At 37.0% G+C, this 18183-nt stretch overlaps 1 protein-coding gene across 2 annotated transcripts in view; it reads left to right on the forward strand.

Annotated features, from left to right (window-relative positions):
- The window catches only part of ly75 (lymphocyte antigen 75), a 140167-nt gene extending 124213 nt beyond the window's left edge, over window positions 1-15954 (forward strand). Inside the window, exons 32-35 of one of the 2 annotated variants that reach the window (XM_060827202.1) lie at window positions 1807-1971; window positions 4390-4512; window positions 9804-9977; window positions 12639-15954. In XM_060827202.1, the coding sequence (XP_060683185.1) occupies window positions 1807-1971; window positions 4390-4512; window positions 9804-9977; window positions 12639-12844 (668 nt within the window). In that variant the 3' untranslated portion in view covers window positions 12845-15954. The remainder of the gene's footprint in view (window positions 1-1806; window positions 1972-4389; window positions 4513-9803; window positions 9978-12638) is intronic. The other variant, XM_060827203.1, reaches the window with a different exon arrangement.
- The last annotated feature ends 2229 nt before the right edge of the window (window positions 15955-18183 follow it).

Raw genomic sequence — 18183 nt, forward strand, 5'->3', positions numbered from 1 at the left:
TTATGTAACCTCCAAATCTTATTTACAATAATTTAGTATAAATACTGCTATTTTATAGTTACCAGAAAAGATCTCTAATTCCTAAGAAAACTCTTACTTTTGGCTTGCAAGATGAAATATAACTTATTAACATCATTAAAAAATATTTTATTTCTATCGATTGTTATATTTTCACTAGAAAATGGAGGGATGAATACTCATTGATTTTTGTAAATAACATGTACTGTAAAATTCTACAATTCTAACAGGAGTCGTTTCAGGCATCGTGTCTGTCAGCTCCCGAAAGAGCTACCCAGCTGGTCTTATTCTCTAGCCCTATCTCCACAGCCCTCTAAGTTTATCACTTCTAAATGTATATCCAACTCTTTTTTTTGTTTAAAGCATCCTACAGAACCAACTTCAGCATTCTCCTAGGCAATGATTTTCAAATCCGAACAACTCTTTATCCTCACCTCACATCTAGCTCTCTTGCTGATAATCTTTGAAATTGTGACCTCTAGTTACTGACATAGCAACTAGTGGAAATGAAATATCCTCTTTACCCTGTCAAAAATTGTTCATAAGGTCACCTCTTAATCTTCTGTTCCAATAAGAATAAGCTTAATTTCTCTCCTCTATTTTTGTATAGAGTCTCTCATTTCTGGTATTGTTCTAGTAAATTGACATACACTTTTTTGTCAGGGCTTTAACATCCTTCCTTAAATAAGGTGCCGAAAACTGAACACAATCCTCCAAATGTGATCTGACCAATAATTGGTACAGGTGCATATGTTTCTGTTTATAAACTCAAGATGCCTACATGTCGCCTGAGCAACTGTTTTAATTTGTCTGGCTGTCTTCGGAGAATTATGTCCTGAAGCTCAAGGTCCCTCTGCCTCTGTATGTCTGGAACTTGTACCATTGAACCTGTATATCTCTCCATGTTTCTTCTACCAAAATGCATTACTTCACATTTCTCTGCATCGAAATTCATCTACCCATTTGGTCAAGTTGTCAGTGTCTCTCTGAAGTCACTCAGTGCCATCCTCACAATTCACTATTCTCTCGTCACTGACACTCTAATTGCACAATGCAAATATCTTGGGTCCGTTGCATTTTGCATGACAAAATGCTCTGTTTTGAGTTAATTAAGTGTATTTTTTATTCTGTTTTATAATAAAATGGAGCACATTCTTGTAGGCTGCTGTTGCTATTTGTCTTGGACTCATGTTTGAAATACCAGTTATTATGGGAATCTCCAAACTAATATCCTATAGTCTTTTGTGTTCAAGTTCATACTCTATGTTTCTGAAGAGGTACCTATTTATTATAAGTAATGTAATGAAGCATTTTGAGTCAAGGCAAGAAAAAAATTAAAATGACTAATTATTCAAATTTGTTTGGTTTGGGCGAGTGGATATCCCTCATTTCTGACTATTGTGCAATATCGAATGTAATTAAAAACAAGTGATGCTGCCTGACTCATTCTAAAAAGACATGCACAGAGCTTGAGGTTTAATTAGTCTTGTTAAAGTTAGTCCTGTTATGTACTACCATTTCCATCAATATTTGATCTCCAAGCAATGGAAGCCCTTCAGTGTGGATTTGTTGCATTTTTTTTCAGGGTGGGGAAAACGATACTTGTTGAATGCCATGAAGCAGACATAGATGAGGCTAATACTGAACATCATTGACATGCCACTGATACAAACTTCCTGACAGAAATGCTTTGTCATTGGAGAGAACAAAAAAAACATGGACAATAGAGTTTTTTCATCAATTAAAGATATCTTGAAGTAAAGAGTCTATAACTTTTTTTTCTCGCAGGGACATCAACTAATCAACAGGAAAATAAATCAAAATTCTGTCCTCAGAAAAATGGGAAGTCGTTATGGGTCACATTCAGAGGACACTGCTATGCATTTGACATGGGCTTGTATAACTGGTCTGTATTTACCATGGAAGAAACCAAAACAATCTGTTCTCGACTAGGTATGTTCTTTCTCCTTTGGTTTAATTTACTATGGAGTGATTTGGAGTCCTAAGAAAACATCCAGCATTTATGATATGGCACTCGTCAAATATTGTGTATCAGGCTAACTATCAAAGAAACTGCTTTGTGCTTTCTTTCCTTTCCTCATTTGGAATGCAACTTATAGTAATTTATGTAGATCTACTCCTTCATAAAATCAACTCTTACACCCACCCCACCACACCGCCCCCCCCCCATCCTAAAGTCTTCTGTAAAGCTTAAAATTTTAAAATTTTGTACTGTATAATCCTGTTATATAACTTTATAATCAACTCAGTGACATTGTTTTACTGAGCAGGAGTACAGCATGCCTTGGGTAATGGCTGTTCTGTACCATAGTTCTACTCCTTTTGTGTTCGGCAAGACTCATGGAGAAAAAAATTTATCTACTTTGGTCTTGAAAACGTCTTTTTGAATCTGGCATCTACAGTCTTTTATGTTCATTTAATCATCATGTGGAAGATTGCTTTCTAATCTTTTTCTGCATAAACAAGCTCACATTTTAAGATTATAGACTTTAATTTTATTTCATGTTCTCCCCCTTCCCCAACTGAAGAAATAGCTGGTCATCCTAAAAAAATTGCTAAACTGGGTCTGTCAGGTGATTGAGGGAACCAATAAGAGGGAAAAGCATACTTGACCTCATCCACATCTGTGTGCCACAGATGCATCTGCTCATGATGGTATCAGTAAGAGTTACCACTGCATAGTCCTTGTGGAAAAGCCTTCACTTTGAGAATATCCCCTCACGTTGTCTGATACTATTACAATTGTTCCTTCTCAGGAAGTCAGAGGGTCTGTGCACACCTGTTGACATTAGAATATTTTGACCTCTGGTTCAGGAAGTTTCTGCCACAAATTGACCTCTGTGTGGTCCACGTAGCAGCAGAAGAAGTTAGAAAATTGCCTTGCTGAACAGGATATACTTCAAATAGAACTAGCAACTCAAGCCTAGGCATTCATGAGGTGCTCTGGGCCATCAGCACCAGAATTGTCCTCCAACACAATCTGTAACTTCATGGCCAGCATATCCCCCACTGTATCATTAACAGCAGGCCAGGGGATCAACCCTGGTTCAATGGAGACTGCAGGAGGGCATACCAGGAGCAGCAGCAGGCATCCTAAAAATGAAGCTTCAAACTAGTGAAGTTGCAACACGAGACTTACTTGTGTGCCAAAAACCAAAAGTTGCAAGTGATTGGCTGTACAATTGCTTAGCCTAGCCTATGGATCATTTCAAAGAATCATTAGAATCCCTACAGTATAGAAGCAGGCCATTCAGCCATCAAGTTCACACTGACTCATTGACAGTGTTATCAAGCAGCATTTCCTTAGCAATGACCTGCTCATATGCTCAGCTTTTGACATAATTACAGCTTTGATTCGAAAGGAGGAAAAAGCTGAATTTTAAAGATGAGTGATTGGCCCTTCACGTTTAAGACTCCAAAACTGGAGTCAATTGGAATCAGGGCAACTCTCAGCTTGTTCAGATCATTCCTGGCACAAAGGAAGATGGTTGTGGATGTTGGTGGTCAATCATCTCTACTCCAGGTCATTTCTGCAGGAGTTCATCAGGACAGTGTCCTTGGCCCACCTTCAGCTATTTCACCAATTACCTTCCCTTCTTCCGAAGGTCAGGAGTGAGAATGTTTATCAATGTTCAGCACCATTCATGACTCCTCAAATACTGAAGCAGTCCATGTCCTAATACAGCAAGACCTGGAGAATATCTAGGCTTTATCTGACAAGTGGCAAGTAGTATTTGTACCACACAAGTGTCAGGCACTGACTATCTTTTAACAAAAGAGTCCAACCATTCCCCTTGACATTCAGTGATCTAACAATTGCTGTATCTGCTCACTATCAACATCCTGGGGGTGAGTATCAACCATAAACTGAACTAGCCATGTAAATTGTTGTGCCCACAAAGATAGCTGAGCATCCTGCAAAGAGTCTTGAATCCTCTTGAATCCCCAAAGTCCTCTTGAATCCCCAAAGTCCATGCACTGTAGCACACAAATCAGAAGTGTGATGGAATACTCCGCAGTTAGTTGATAAGTGCAGCTCCAAAACACGCGGGACACCCGATACCATCTACGACAAAGCAGCCTGTTTGATTAGATGTGGATGTGGTGCTAATGTAGCTATGTCCTTATAGGAGTCCAAAATTGTTTACAGTACTTTAGTTGTGGTCGTACTACTGCCCTGTACAGCAGTAGACAAAACATTTATATTCCCTTAGTTTTGCAAGAAACAATTTGTCTGAATTGGACTCTAATCTCTTTAGTGCTGTACAAGTCATAGTTTCTTTCTTTAGTAAATATTGATAATGTAATTTCCCACTTGTTAATAGCAAAATGTTAACTTTTAAAATTTAGATCCTTCTGCTGATATTCTGAGCATTAAAGACAGAGAAGAAAATGATTTTGTAACCAACCAAATCCGAGAAGAACAGGGAATCACAGGACGAGTCTGGCTCGGAATTTCCCTAGGTGAGAAAGGTAAGAGAATGTGAGAGCAATGAAAACAAATCTTGCTGAGTGTTGGAAATACTGCATTTTTACATACACTTACATGGATATCTATGTAAACAAATAATCACTGATATCCTTCAACTACTTGTTATTTTCCACCTACCCTGCTTTCCTTTTAGATTTTGAAACACCAGCCCAATGAAAAACCACTGAGTAGTTTGTTTAGAAATTAATGCAGAAGGAGAGGCATCATCATATAACTAATGGGAAATGGGATGTATGCATTATCCTTCTGCAGTGCCACTACTGTGATTTGCATTTATCTGCTAGTCTTAATATCCATCAACCAGGTCTTTTCACTAAAATACAATTATAGATTATAACTAATTCTGCACCTTTGTGGACAATGCTTATAATAAATGCATATTATCAAGGAACCCTTCCAAAGTAGGAGAATCTGGGAAACCCTGCAAAGTTTAGTTATACTGAGCATGATGGAAGGTGGATGTGTATTTTTTTTCTGGAGGTTAATCATCACAGCTCTAAGGTATCTCAGCAAGAGGTTCTCAGGGTGGTATCCTAGGCCCAAACCTCTGCTCAGACCTTCCACCCCATGGCCACTACCATCTGGAAGGGCATGGGCAGCAGATATATGGGAGCACCATCCACCCGCAATTTCCCTTCTAAATCACTTACCAGCCTGTTGGAAATATCACTGTCTCTCCACAGTCATGAGGTCAAAGTTGACAGTCATAATACTACTATGGGTACAAAGTGACTATGGTGGTTCAAGAAGGAAGCTCATCACCACATTCTCAATAGCAATTAGTAATACACTAGCCTAACCAGCGAATTCCACATTCCCTAAGTTAATATCAAAATTCACAACAAGACTACTTTAGAAACAGAAGAGATGAACCAAGCAGGTTATTCTTCAGAAGGTTTTCCTCAACTGAAAACCAAATCAAACTCTAACTTTTCAAATAAGGTGGACATAAAATCTAGTAAGGTGACTTCCAGCAAATAAATCAACAATTGAAACTGGCTTTCAAGGGAAGCCTTGCTTTTTAAAAAGAAAGTTTGAGTCTTTTTATTGACTTTGTCAAAAAACAATTTCACTATCTCCATGGAGCTTAAAATAAATCAATCTTTCTACAATCCTTCAAAATTCAAGTCTTCATAACAATATTCATTTAGCAAAACAGAAAGCCTGTGGAATTCACGACCACAGAAAGTAATTGATGCCAGAACATTGAACGTACTCAAGAGGTGGCTAGATCTAGCACTTGGGGCGAATGGGATCTAAGGTTATGGGGAGAAAGAAGGATTAAGCTATTGAGCTGTACAATCAGTGATGAGTAGCGGAGTAGACTCGAAGGGCCGAATAGCCGCCTCCTGGTCCATCTTCTATATTTCTGTTTCTGTGTTTCCTCTATTCATTCTTTCTGCACAGTCCATTTTAGAAATTCACCACCAATTCATCAATTCACTCAAAAAAAGGATTTTTTTTTGTAATCCACTTGTTCAAAGATGTATTAACACACCTCCTTGAGAAGGTAAATCTTGAACCCAAGACACTCTGGCTCACAAGTAGGCGCATTACCAATTTGCCATTAGACCTTTTTTTTTCTAAATATTTTTATTAAAACAAAAGGATTTTAGATTTTTTACAAAATTACAAAACTAGTACAAAATAGTTTGATAACTTTGTACTAAAATAGCAACAATAAGAAGAAAAAAACTAAACTACTACTCTACTCCACAGACTACCAAAACACAGAAAAGAACAGGAAAAAAAACTCTATAAAACAAACTATACCAATAAATAACCAAGGAGAAAGAAGAAAAATAAATAGACAAAATAAAATTATACTAACTTTTACAAAGTAACTTAAGTTACATTCAATTAAATTACGACACACTCCACAGCAGTGTTGCTCCCCAACCCTGGGAGCAGTAGTGAGCAGACCTATATTTGTATGGGATTCTTCCTCCCAGGGGCCCCCAAACCGACAGCACAATCCTCACGCCCAGACAAAGGTCCTGGATAGTATAACTGACACACCTACATCAATATAATTCAAAAAGGGCCGCCATGTTCTGTGCATTTTCGGGTGCACTATACTCTTAAGGATGATTAGGGATAGGTGTTCAATGACACTCCCATGCCAACTCAAGAGTCCTGGGGGATTTTCTGACACCCAGCTCATTAACATGTTCTTCCTCGCGCAGAAAGAAAGGATATTAAACAATTTCTTCCCATGTGCATCCAGGAAGGGAAGATTTGGAAGACCCAGCAGGAGGGATACTGGATCCAACCCAACCTCCGTTCCCAAAACCTTTGCCAATGCACTCGCTATGTCATCCCAATATCCGTGAATCTTGTGGCATGACCGCAAGCAATGACTGAGTACCAATCTCCATTTTGCACTTGGGACACATTGGGGACGCTCCTGTCTTGAACTTTTCAAGCCGTTCTGGTACCAAATGGCCCTATGAAGTACCTTTGGTTGAATAGTCTGAGTCCTGTTACACATCAAGATCATCTTAACATTTTCCCAGATGTCCTCCCACATCTCTAAGGAGATTTCCACCCCTAATTCTTGAATCCAGGTTTTATATAGCTGTTCCATGTCCTTCAACACAATATTACTTTGCACGTGATAGAGAGTGTTAACTGAGAGGGTTCCCACTGACCGGACCACACTCCTCTCCATGTCCGATTTTGTAAGGATTGACCATCAAGTGGTCTCTCTCTTTTTTGTACAAAGTCTCTAACTTGGAAGTAATGAAAGAGATCTCTCCTCAGTAGCTCGAACTTGCATCTCAGCTGTTCGAACGACATTATGACTTCCCCATCGAATAGATCTCCCAAACAGGAGATTCCTCTGGACTCCCAAAGCTGCACCAAACCTGGCTGAAATCCCAACATTCCCACTATAGGAGTGAAGGGGGAGGTTTTTTGTAAATTGCCCTCACCCTGCCGCATCATTCTCCATGCTATAACTGTGTTTAGGACAACCAGGTTTTTACAAGGACCCATAACAATTCTTATCCATAAACAATAAGTTAATGAGGAAGGAGGCCTGAATGTCTAACCAAATTGATCACGGATCCCGACAGGCCCGTTCAGCCACATAGGATAACCAGGAACTCAGTTGCTACTACCTAAAAGTTTGGAAAATCTAGACCCCCCCCCCCCCCCCCCCCATCCCCCTTTCTTGCGTAAGCTGCAACGTATCCAGCTTAATAAGAGGCTGTTGATGATGCCAAATAAAAGATTCAAGCCAGCTTAAAGCCTGCGCAGTGTTTGCCTTGGCAGCATCAAGGGGAGCATTCTCATGGGATATATAAGCGAGGAAGAACATTCATCTTAACCCAAAGATAGCCATTAGAACTTTAAAATGATTGTCCGGTAGATACTTTTGAATCAACTTAATCAGTGATGTTATTACTCAACTATCACTGTGCCACAATAACACTTTTTGTTTAGAAATGGATTTTTATTTTTAAATATCCAGAAGTGCTCTTGCACACAACTGAATTACTCCTTTATTCCCCCCTCAGAAAATCGTCTGTTTTTTTTTCATCTATTAACCACCGTCAGTAAAGAACATGTGTTTAACAATTGATTCATTTAAATGGAAAGCACGTTAATGGCAATGCAGTCTGCCAGAGGTGAGAGAGGGATTTTAGTATTTGGAAGTGTTTTTACACACAACTAAATGTTCTTCTTTCCCCATCACCATCATGGTAATTTTTCAGCTATAACCCATCACTAGGAAATAATTTGTTTTTTCCAATTGATTAACTTACATACCAAGGATTTAAATTACAATTCATGCTTCTCAGAACACCCATATCTTTCCATGGAGACATTCCTTTTAGTTAAACAATCCAGCAATTTGGTTAGTTGTAATTACTCATTTTGAGTTTGGAGAATTATTTTTCCTCTCCAATATTTGCTTCAGGCTAGCAAGGTGACTTCTAAGTGTTTTTATTTAACCCATTTTAAGGAATGCACATTATCCCAAAGGGACCAGTGGTTTGTCTTGTAATTCAATAGGTATTCAAGTGCAGGTGGCAGTGACTGTCCTTGACATCAGAAAGCATGTAATAGAGGACAACATCAAGGACCCCAAGTAAAACTGGAAACAGACAAACTTTGCCTGAGATGCAACATTAAAGCTAATCAATTTTATATTTTTTGGGTCACCCAAAGTCAGAAATTTCAGTACACACTTCTCCACTTTTTTAAAAATGTTTTGTTCACCTTCAATGTCCTTTTTCTTATCACTGTACTAAGTTCAAATACAGCAAACCATGCAAGCCAATCTTGCGTGTCCAGACCAATCCATTGTCTGATTAGACTGCACAACTGTTCCATTTTACTGGAAGTAGCTGCATCTTTTTGTGTATACCTCTGATTTATAATAGGATTAATATTCTCTAATTAGAATTGTTAATGTAAATTAACAGACTTCTTTTGCTATTTTATTTCTGATCTAAAGTCACTGAAACCAGCCTCCCAATCTTAAATTCCTTTCCAACCTTGCTCCTGCCATTCCATTAGATACATGATTCACATACAACATGAAGATGCCCAAAAGTCTCAGCCATGGTGCCAATAAAATGTGGCAGGATCTGTTTTCATTTGGATGCAGCCCTACATAAACAAATCAGCCCTCATTGAAAACTGCCAAACCTTCAAAGCATACTTCAAGCCAAAAATGGACCAGTTCAGTTTCCAGATTATTCCAAACTTCTCTGATGCCTCTTTCAGAGATTGGAGAAGCACTTCTCTCTGAAGCAGAAAAAGCAGCTTTTATATTTCTAGGGCAAAATAAAATTATCTAAATTATTGGAGCAATTTTTTGTGACAAATTAGATTTCTGCCACCTAACACCAGAAATGAAGCTGTGCATGTTATCTCTCTTGTCTAGTAGAGTACATTTTGCAGTAAGACAAGACCATAACATACAACTAGGAAGTTGCTGTCTGCAATTACAATTTACTATAATTAATATTAATCTGGTATTGCAGTAAACCTACAGAATTCAGTTCAAATGTAGCTTCAAAATCAAAGCCCAGTACTAGAGAGACTGTGGAACAGAAGGCACAACAGAGAAACTCGAGCACCGGTCCATATTGCTAAGCTGGAAGAATAATGTCAAACTGTTGCTTGCATACTTGAGAATGATATTACAAATGCAAGTTGCTATAATCAGTCATGAAGGTTTTCTTGATTTAAGATTCAAATATACAAGTCACAGTAATGTGTTTGGGTAAATTATTTCACATTTTGTCCTGTCACACAGATAAATCCTTACTGTGGCCAGATGGTTCAAACCTTGCTTATGCTAACTGGATTAATAACAATCTCTCGGTTCCAACTCATGACAAGTGTGCCGTTATATCTTCCAAAAATGGAACATGGATTCTAACCAGCTGTTCAAAAAGTCATAGCAGACTTGTCTGCAAAGCTCCAATGAGTAAGTTTTACATTAATAACCAAGAATTAAAGCACTGAAGGCTAAGATGTTAAACTAGATTTTACTGTCAATTAATTTTGGGAGTTGTGACTGCCAAGTAGTTTTTTAAAAAAAAGTTGTGTTAATAAACAATCTGTCAGTGTTAGCAAAGATTTATAGAATCTTGTCACAGAATCAAAAAAGAAAGCACAAACATGTGAGAAATAAACATGTCTTAATTTGTCACCACAAATGTCTTGTGCCATTCTATACCATTCTATGTCATGCTCTATGTTGTGAACTTAAGAAAATAGGGAGAATTCCAAATAACATTTCAATGGTTAAATATGCTAGTGTTTTTTAAGGAGCACCCTGACTTATTCACTCATGGGGCATGGACTTCGCTGACTAGTCAGCATTTATTGCCCATCCCTTGAATTGAGAAGCTTGCTAGGGCACTTTCAGAGGGCAATTGAGAGTCACCCACATGGCTGTTTGGTCTGGAGTCACATGTAGGCCATATTAGGTGAATTAGTCAACCAGATTCTTCTAATGATCAATGGCTTCATGTCATCAGTTGATTCTTAAGTTTAAAAAAAAGAAATGTATCTGGAAATCAAATTCCACCATCTGCCATGGCAGGATTCGAACCTGGGTCCCCAGAACATCAACTGAGTTTTGGGATTAATAGTCTATCAATAATACTGCTAGGCCATCTCTTCTCCTATGAATAAACTTTTATTTCTTTAAAATCATTTGATAGCACAGAACTTGAGTATTGTTGGGGGAAAAAAGGCAGTTTTGTTAAAGCTTTATATCTTGAACTCATCAGAACATTTCACAAGAATTCAAATTAAAGGGACAAGCCATAATTTTATTGAATGTACTTGCCAACCAATCAGCACTGTCCTCTACTGCAATAAATGGCAGAAATGAAGCTGTGCATGTTATCTCTCTTGTCTAGTAGAGTACATTTTGCAGTAAGAGAAGACCATAACATACAAGTAGGAAGTAGCTGTCTGCAATTACAATTTAGTATAATTGATATTAATCTGGTATTGCAGTAAACCTGCAGAATTATCAGTTCAAATGTAGCTTCAAAATCAAAGCCCAGTACTAGAGAGACTGTGGAACAGAAGGCACAACAGAAACTCTAGCACCGGTCCATATTGCTAAGCTGGAAGAATAATGTCAAACTGTTGCTTGCGTACTTGAGAATGATATTACAAATACAAGTTGCTATAATCAGTCATGAAGGTTGCCATAGAGATTGCAACTAATAATGCTAACTGATAGGTTTAAAAATACAGCTTAGTTGAATTTTAAACCAAGAAGGATATTTCTAATTAGCTAGGCAATGCTCTGTGAAGTGATCCAGTGAATGACTCCACTTTTTTATTGAGATCATTTGTTGAGGTACAGTTCATGTACATGTGCTGTCTGTTTGCAGGGCCCTGTGTTTTGATATGTGGCTTCCAGTACACACTAGTACACCACACCTCAAGCCTGAATGACAAACCATAAATCAGTTGTCAACATATTTGTTTGTAATTTTAGGTTCCAGCAAACGTTGTCCAATTGTAGAGTCACATCAAATGTTGAACACTATCTTGCAAGTATTGTCAGTGCAAGGTTGAATATAGTCAGCACGTTATTCTTCCAAACACTAAAAGGGCATGCTGGTTGATATTATATCTGCCAGTCTTTAGGATATACTGCCATCATAACTGGCATCATACCAGCACTGAAATTCATAAACTATATTACTGATAGCTGGAACTCTTAGTTCATAAGATTTCCTGGGTTTCAATCGGTATATATCTCACGTAATAAGTGCTTGGTTTAGCTTTCGGACATCTGATCATTCCTTTTTGTTCTTTACATCTGAAAGAATGAGAAGAAAGGGGTAACATTTTTACAAATTATGTAGGTAGTCTCTAGATATCTTAGTAGTCTGAACTCTCAAATTTTTTTCCCCAAATTTTCATCTCTTTGGGAAACTCATCAGAGCACAGTCTGTGAGAAGAGAATGAGATATACTGTATTCAAGTGGAAGTCACCATAGTCTCAGAGATCCAGAGGCTGCTCTCTTTTAGCAAGGGACACCTGGCGGTGAATTTAACCTGAGGTCCAACTAGAGTCGAGGCTTTCATGGTGACCTCAGGTGGTACTAGAGTTGAACCCGTGTTGTCAGTGTCACTCTGCATCCTGAATTAGACATCCAGCCTACCGAGCTGCAGAGCAAGGATGTTTGTGGCCCCTCCCAATACTCCCGTCACAGTATCAATGATTTGAAACACATACGCACAAAAGATGCGTTATGGAATGGAAATGGTACCTGAACTCAACTGTCTGTATACCAAATGAGATGTCTTCACATGATCAGTATTTTAGATCATAACAATTGCCAGCACCACTCATGGAATTTTAGGAGTTTAATTATTTGCCCACAATGAATGTGATTTCCTATTTTCAGCAGTTCAGAAGCCTGAGTAGATAAATTGAGAGGGTATACAGGTTATAAAATGTGTATTATTGTTTAAAGCATGCTTTTTTAAATATCATTTTATTTTATATCATAACATTTTTACTTAGGGAAAAGTTACTCATTGTTTTTTAAAGACTTTTTCTAATTAATAAATTATATTCTGTGAAACTTTTTTCAAATTTGTTGTTTTGCAGGATCCAGTCACAGAGCTGCAGCATTAGTGATAACATTGATATTTATCTTGCTGCTAATTGGTGCAGTTGTGTGGTTTTCGTACAAAAGGAATAAGTGGCGATGGGCTAATCCCTTTGGAACTGTGCATTATGAACGTAGTTATAATGATCCCACAGATTCAGACAGCACAATTATGATATCAGAACTTAAAGAATTCCATGATTGAAATTTGTTATCTCTGTCACCAAAATGCTTGAGGAATTTCAAAACATTGACATATTTTGTCTTTAATTTGAAAGATTGCTAAATAATTTCACTTGTATGAATATTTCCTGACTTGCACTACTTACATTTTTGATAAATACTGCTACATAGTTAGTACTGTAGTAGTTTCCTGAGGGTGTATTCTTTTGTGAAATATTTGCTTTAAAAACATATTTTTATACTATATTAAGTAAACATTCCAATGATGGAAAGAATCATAATATATGCAATGTGTTAACTCCATAAAAGACTTCCAGTATTTTTCCAATTATGTCATGATATGTAGTTGCTGATATGACAGATATTTACTGATATCTCTGTATATCTTAAAGCCATTGGAATTTCACATTAACAATGTAAAATCAAATGTGTGTACATTTTAAAATTATATATATATATATATATGTGGAGTAAGATGTGTTAAAAGCCATAACATTTGGATTTTAGATGGTTTGTGTAAACTGGGGAAAATTGCTATTGTTTATGAAATCCTACTTAGTATTTTTATGTCAGTGCCTTGTAACTTTTTTCTCACAGCAGACCTTCAAAGTTTAATAATTAGTTATAAACCAATCTCTAATCCAAATATAAGATTAGGTTGCATTAAGTTTCACATTACAAGTCTTTCTAAAGCTTGGGGGTTTGTTAATGCGTATAAATTCTTTACTATTATGATACAGTATCTGCAACAATTAAAATTGCTGTTCTCAACAAAACCATCTTAAAACATAGTTTATTTTAACTTTGACAATTACTGTCTAAACCATATATGGATGCTTAAGGCATCTCTAATTCCAAAAGTTTTTGCTGTGCTTTTCTTTGCATGTATTTAAAACTCTTTGAAAAAATTAGTAGTGTTTAATTATTTTAAGGTTTTTAATTGGGGGATTTAACAGAAGCACTTCTCATTGATGAACATTAGTCTACATGTGACCAAACTACTGTTAAATTCAATTTAGTGAATACTGTACTGTGCAATATGATAAAAAGAATAGAATGTGTTGCTTTACACCTATCTTATAAAGCAGAAAGACCAAAAATGCAGAGCAATACTGAACTGTGTTGCCAAATATTCTATCCTTGAACTATTTTTTTGAAATCATGAAACAAATTTAGTAATTGGAGTTTTGAAAATTAAACATTTGAGTAACAAAGTGCTCAAAAGGGCAAATCAGTATTCTAATTTTGCTTCTTTGAAATACGATGAAATTGAATAATTTTGTAATTTTAAAAAAAAACTTGATAAAACATTTTAATTTCACCAGACTTTAAGATGAGAGTTAGGAAAAGTGGATAGTGTTAGAATAACTCAACTTGTTTACTACTTAATTTTTTTTCACTAACGTTCATAATTTAGTTTAAGTTGAATTCAATTCCTTGATTTTATTAAGATTTTACAACATTATTGGCAAATGACAATTACGTGTGGATTTGCTGCACTGTACAATTGTGCTTGAATTCTGCATTAACTTTCAGGTTGCTTTTTCATATGCTGATGTTACTAACATCCTGTTGAGTAAATGGAAATCATGCTACAGCTGAAGTAGGGACAGCTAAGAATTAAATATTTTACTCCCAATTAGAGATCGCATAATGGTAGTAATCAAAATATCTACACTAATGCCTGTCACAGGTTTAAATTCCAAGATGACAGCTAATGAAATATAAATTCAATTTTTTTTTGCATTTAAAGCTTGTCTCAGTAAAGATACAATGAAACCCTCAACCATCAATTGTCATCAAACCCAAAACTAAAAGAACCATGGATGCTAGAAATCTGAAATAAGGAACTCAATCATTCAATGCCCTGAAGAAGGGTCAGTGGACTCAAAACATTAACTTTGCTTTCTCTCCATGAATGCTGCCACATCTGTTAAGTTCCTCCATCAATTTGTGTTTTTTTTAAAATCATAAAAAGCCATCTGGTTTACCATAATGTCCTTTAGAGAAGGAAATCTTCCATCCTTATCTGGACTGACAAATAAGTCATACCAGATTCATAGTAATGAGGTTCACTCTTAACTGCCATCTGAAATGAGTTGGCCACTCAGTTCAAAGGCAATAAGAATGAGAAACAAATGCTGTTCTTCCCAGGGGTGCCAACATCCAATTTAAAAAAAAAAAGAAAAAAAAACTAATTTCACCAGGACGGACTCATTTCAATATATTTCATTTTGGATGACTTCATTTTTTATTCTGGTCCAGGCAAATGAATAAACTGGATCGACATGCTACCATTCATCTTGAGGGCCTAGGCTTCACTTCAACCTGAAATTGAAGTCTCTTCTGTCCAGTAATGTTTTGTAAGTTAGTTTTAGACAGTTGTTAAATATTTCATTAAAGTGAGTTAGAGCAGGACACACAACAGCAAATCCTTTGAAAATCTTGCTGAGTGGCAGCAATATAGGTAGTGACAAGATGAAAGTCTACTACATGAGGTGTTGGACTGGGGTGGACAAAGTTAAAAATCACACAACACGAGGTTATGGTCCAACTAGCTACCTGATGAAGGAGCAGTGCTCCAAAAACTTGTACTTCCAAATAAACCTGTTGGTCTATAACCTGCTGTTGTGATTTTTAACACTCACTTCATGAATGTTGCTTCTTTAGGATGTCAGTTTGAGAAAAATTTATGGCAATGTGACCTGTACTGCACATTTCTGTGAAGTATTTCACATTATTAGACATCCAAGAAAAGGAAGTGTTACATTTTACAGGACTAACAATATTGATATTGAACACCAAGATGCACCAAAAAAAAAACTAGCCCCATCTTTCTTGTACAAAGTTGAACAGCTGCATGAATGGTGATCATGGTTACATCTGTGGTACAAATAATTTTACCTGTGTGGATTGGTGACACATGGACAAAATTGAGAACAAAATACTCTCAAATTTGGATGCATGTAAATGTAAGTGTTTTGTTCTGCAAAGCAGACTCATTTGTCAGTGTTCTTTTAAAATGTATTTGTATGTATATAAATGTTCGGAACATGCCTTTTTCTGTGATTAGAAACGGAGATTAACTAGGAAGGGGAAAACAAAACAACATTTGTGAAAATTATTTTAGTGTGGACTGCTTTGTTCCACATACTGTTAATGTATGTTATACAACTATTAAAAGCAGCACATGACTTAATTATTTTTCCTATTTCTGATTAACTTTATTTGCTAAGTTGCCATGTAACCGTCCATAACACACTGAACAGTTGCCACTTAATAGGAACTGCTGCTATGGACAGTTAAGAATTTCGTATCCCTTTTCTTCTTTTAAAAAAAAAACCTTGTATAAAACCTTTGTGATAATATGCTTTCATAAAATGACTACAGACGGGGTTCTTATTGAGATAAAACATCAAAAGCTGTCTTGAGAATAAATCTAAGTACATTGCAACTCTAGCACAAGTCCATACAATCTGGACTGTTTCACTCAATAGGTTGGTTGACTTGCTTTCCTAATGGAATCCAAAGTACAGTGGCTATTATTCAAAGTGGGGCTATTCTTTTTGCACAAAAATGTCACAAAGCATGAATATTTAATATTACATATGTCACACTCAGCTGTCTTAAAGGTACATGATTTCCTTATTAATGATATATGCCATATTGTTACATCTTCCCATTTCCTTTCTGTGAAGGATTGAAAGTTCTCCCATGGAAAACGTAGAAGGTTACAAATCAAAAATAAGAGGGGCATTTACAAATTAAGATAACATTTTGACAGATTTCTAATACAACCACATCACGTTCTTATGCAGTTCTCAGGATGTAGTTGGGCAATTTCATGCTGTTCGGTGTTGGCTGTGTTATAGAGTGGTGTGGACTGTTCATGGTATATGTGTTGTTATTTGATGTTAGCGCAATATTTTGAGTCTGAATCAATATCTTGGGTTACATGTAGATTATCATCCACCGTTGAAATGTATTATATGTTATGTCTCAGATTATGACTGTTGTTTATAGCAATATTGTATGATCTGGCTAAGTACGTTTTCTCCGTATCCTTTTAAGCATCCAGGAGCTGGTGTTATTGTCACGCACTCTCATGTTTGAACTGAAGCAATTGTCTACTTCACACTTTGTACTGTTCCTGAGTTGTTCACTCCTTTCCAACAAGAATTTACATGCATCCAGTTGGGTGGAAAAAATGTAACAAGTTGCCTTACACTTTAAAATAATGATCACAAATATACTTTTAGCACACTCTGCCAGACCGTTTGATTGTGGATAATTAACAGAGGATGTGATATTTTGTACTTCCATTTCCTGCACACATTTCAGAGTGGCTTACTGGCACACGCAGGAGCATTAATTTGATCTGTTGTGGGATACCAAAAATGCGGAAGATGGCAGTTAGTGTCAGCAACTGTGGTACTGATAGCATCCTTGACTAGCTTGATGAAAGGAAATTGGGTAAAGTAACCCATCGCTAATATATTATCTTGACTGCAGACTTTAAATAAGTCTGTAGCAATCTTGGACCATGAATTTCATGCTCCTTGTATTGATGAAGCTGATTCACCTTGCATGACTATTAATTGATCTGCCAGAAACACTACGTAGGACAAACAGGAAGAAAGCTAGCCACCAGGATACATGAACACCAGCTAGCCATAAAAAGACATGACCCTCTCTCCCTCCTCGCCCTACACATGGAGGAGGAAAAAAACCACCATTTTGACTGGGACAACACATCTATCCTGGGACAGGCTAAGCAAAGACATACCAGAGCATTCCTAGTGGCGTGGCACTCCAACCACAACGCCATAAACAAACACATTAGATCTAAATACCATCTATCAACCCCTCACAAAACAAACAGGAAATGACATCACCACAAACCCCCAGGAACCCCATCCAGGAGAAAGATCTAAATAGAAAGCAGGAGACAACAGCTTCGCTTCACTTGGAGGTTGCCACTGATGATGCTACTTAGCCAGGTAATGAAACGTCTGGATATCAAACCTACAGCTCAGTGAGCAAACCTACACCCTAAACTCCCCCGATCTGCCTTTGTTGATGCCAGGCCCATACGTATTTGTGGACTAGTCTTTGGTCACATGTGTGCACATAAAACCAAATGTGGAGATGGTCCAATATGTCTCAATATGACATTTTGGGAATCAACATTTGCTTCCTTTGTTCTATTTGGTTATGACCAATGTGAATAAGGTCAATATCGTCCTTAGCTGCAAATGTGTTGCTGGTCAAAGCACAGCAGGCCAGGCAGCATCTCAGGAATAGAGAATTCGACGTTTCGAGCATAAGCCCTTCATCAGGAATAAGAGAGAGAGAGCCAAG

The sequence above is a fragment of the Hemiscyllium ocellatum genome, chromosome 7 (assembly GCF_020745735.1).
Source record: "Hemiscyllium ocellatum isolate sHemOce1 chromosome 7, sHemOce1.pat.X.cur, whole genome shotgun sequence".
Lineage (NCBI taxonomy): Eukaryota > Metazoa > Chordata > Chondrichthyes > Orectolobiformes > Hemiscylliidae > Hemiscyllium > Hemiscyllium ocellatum.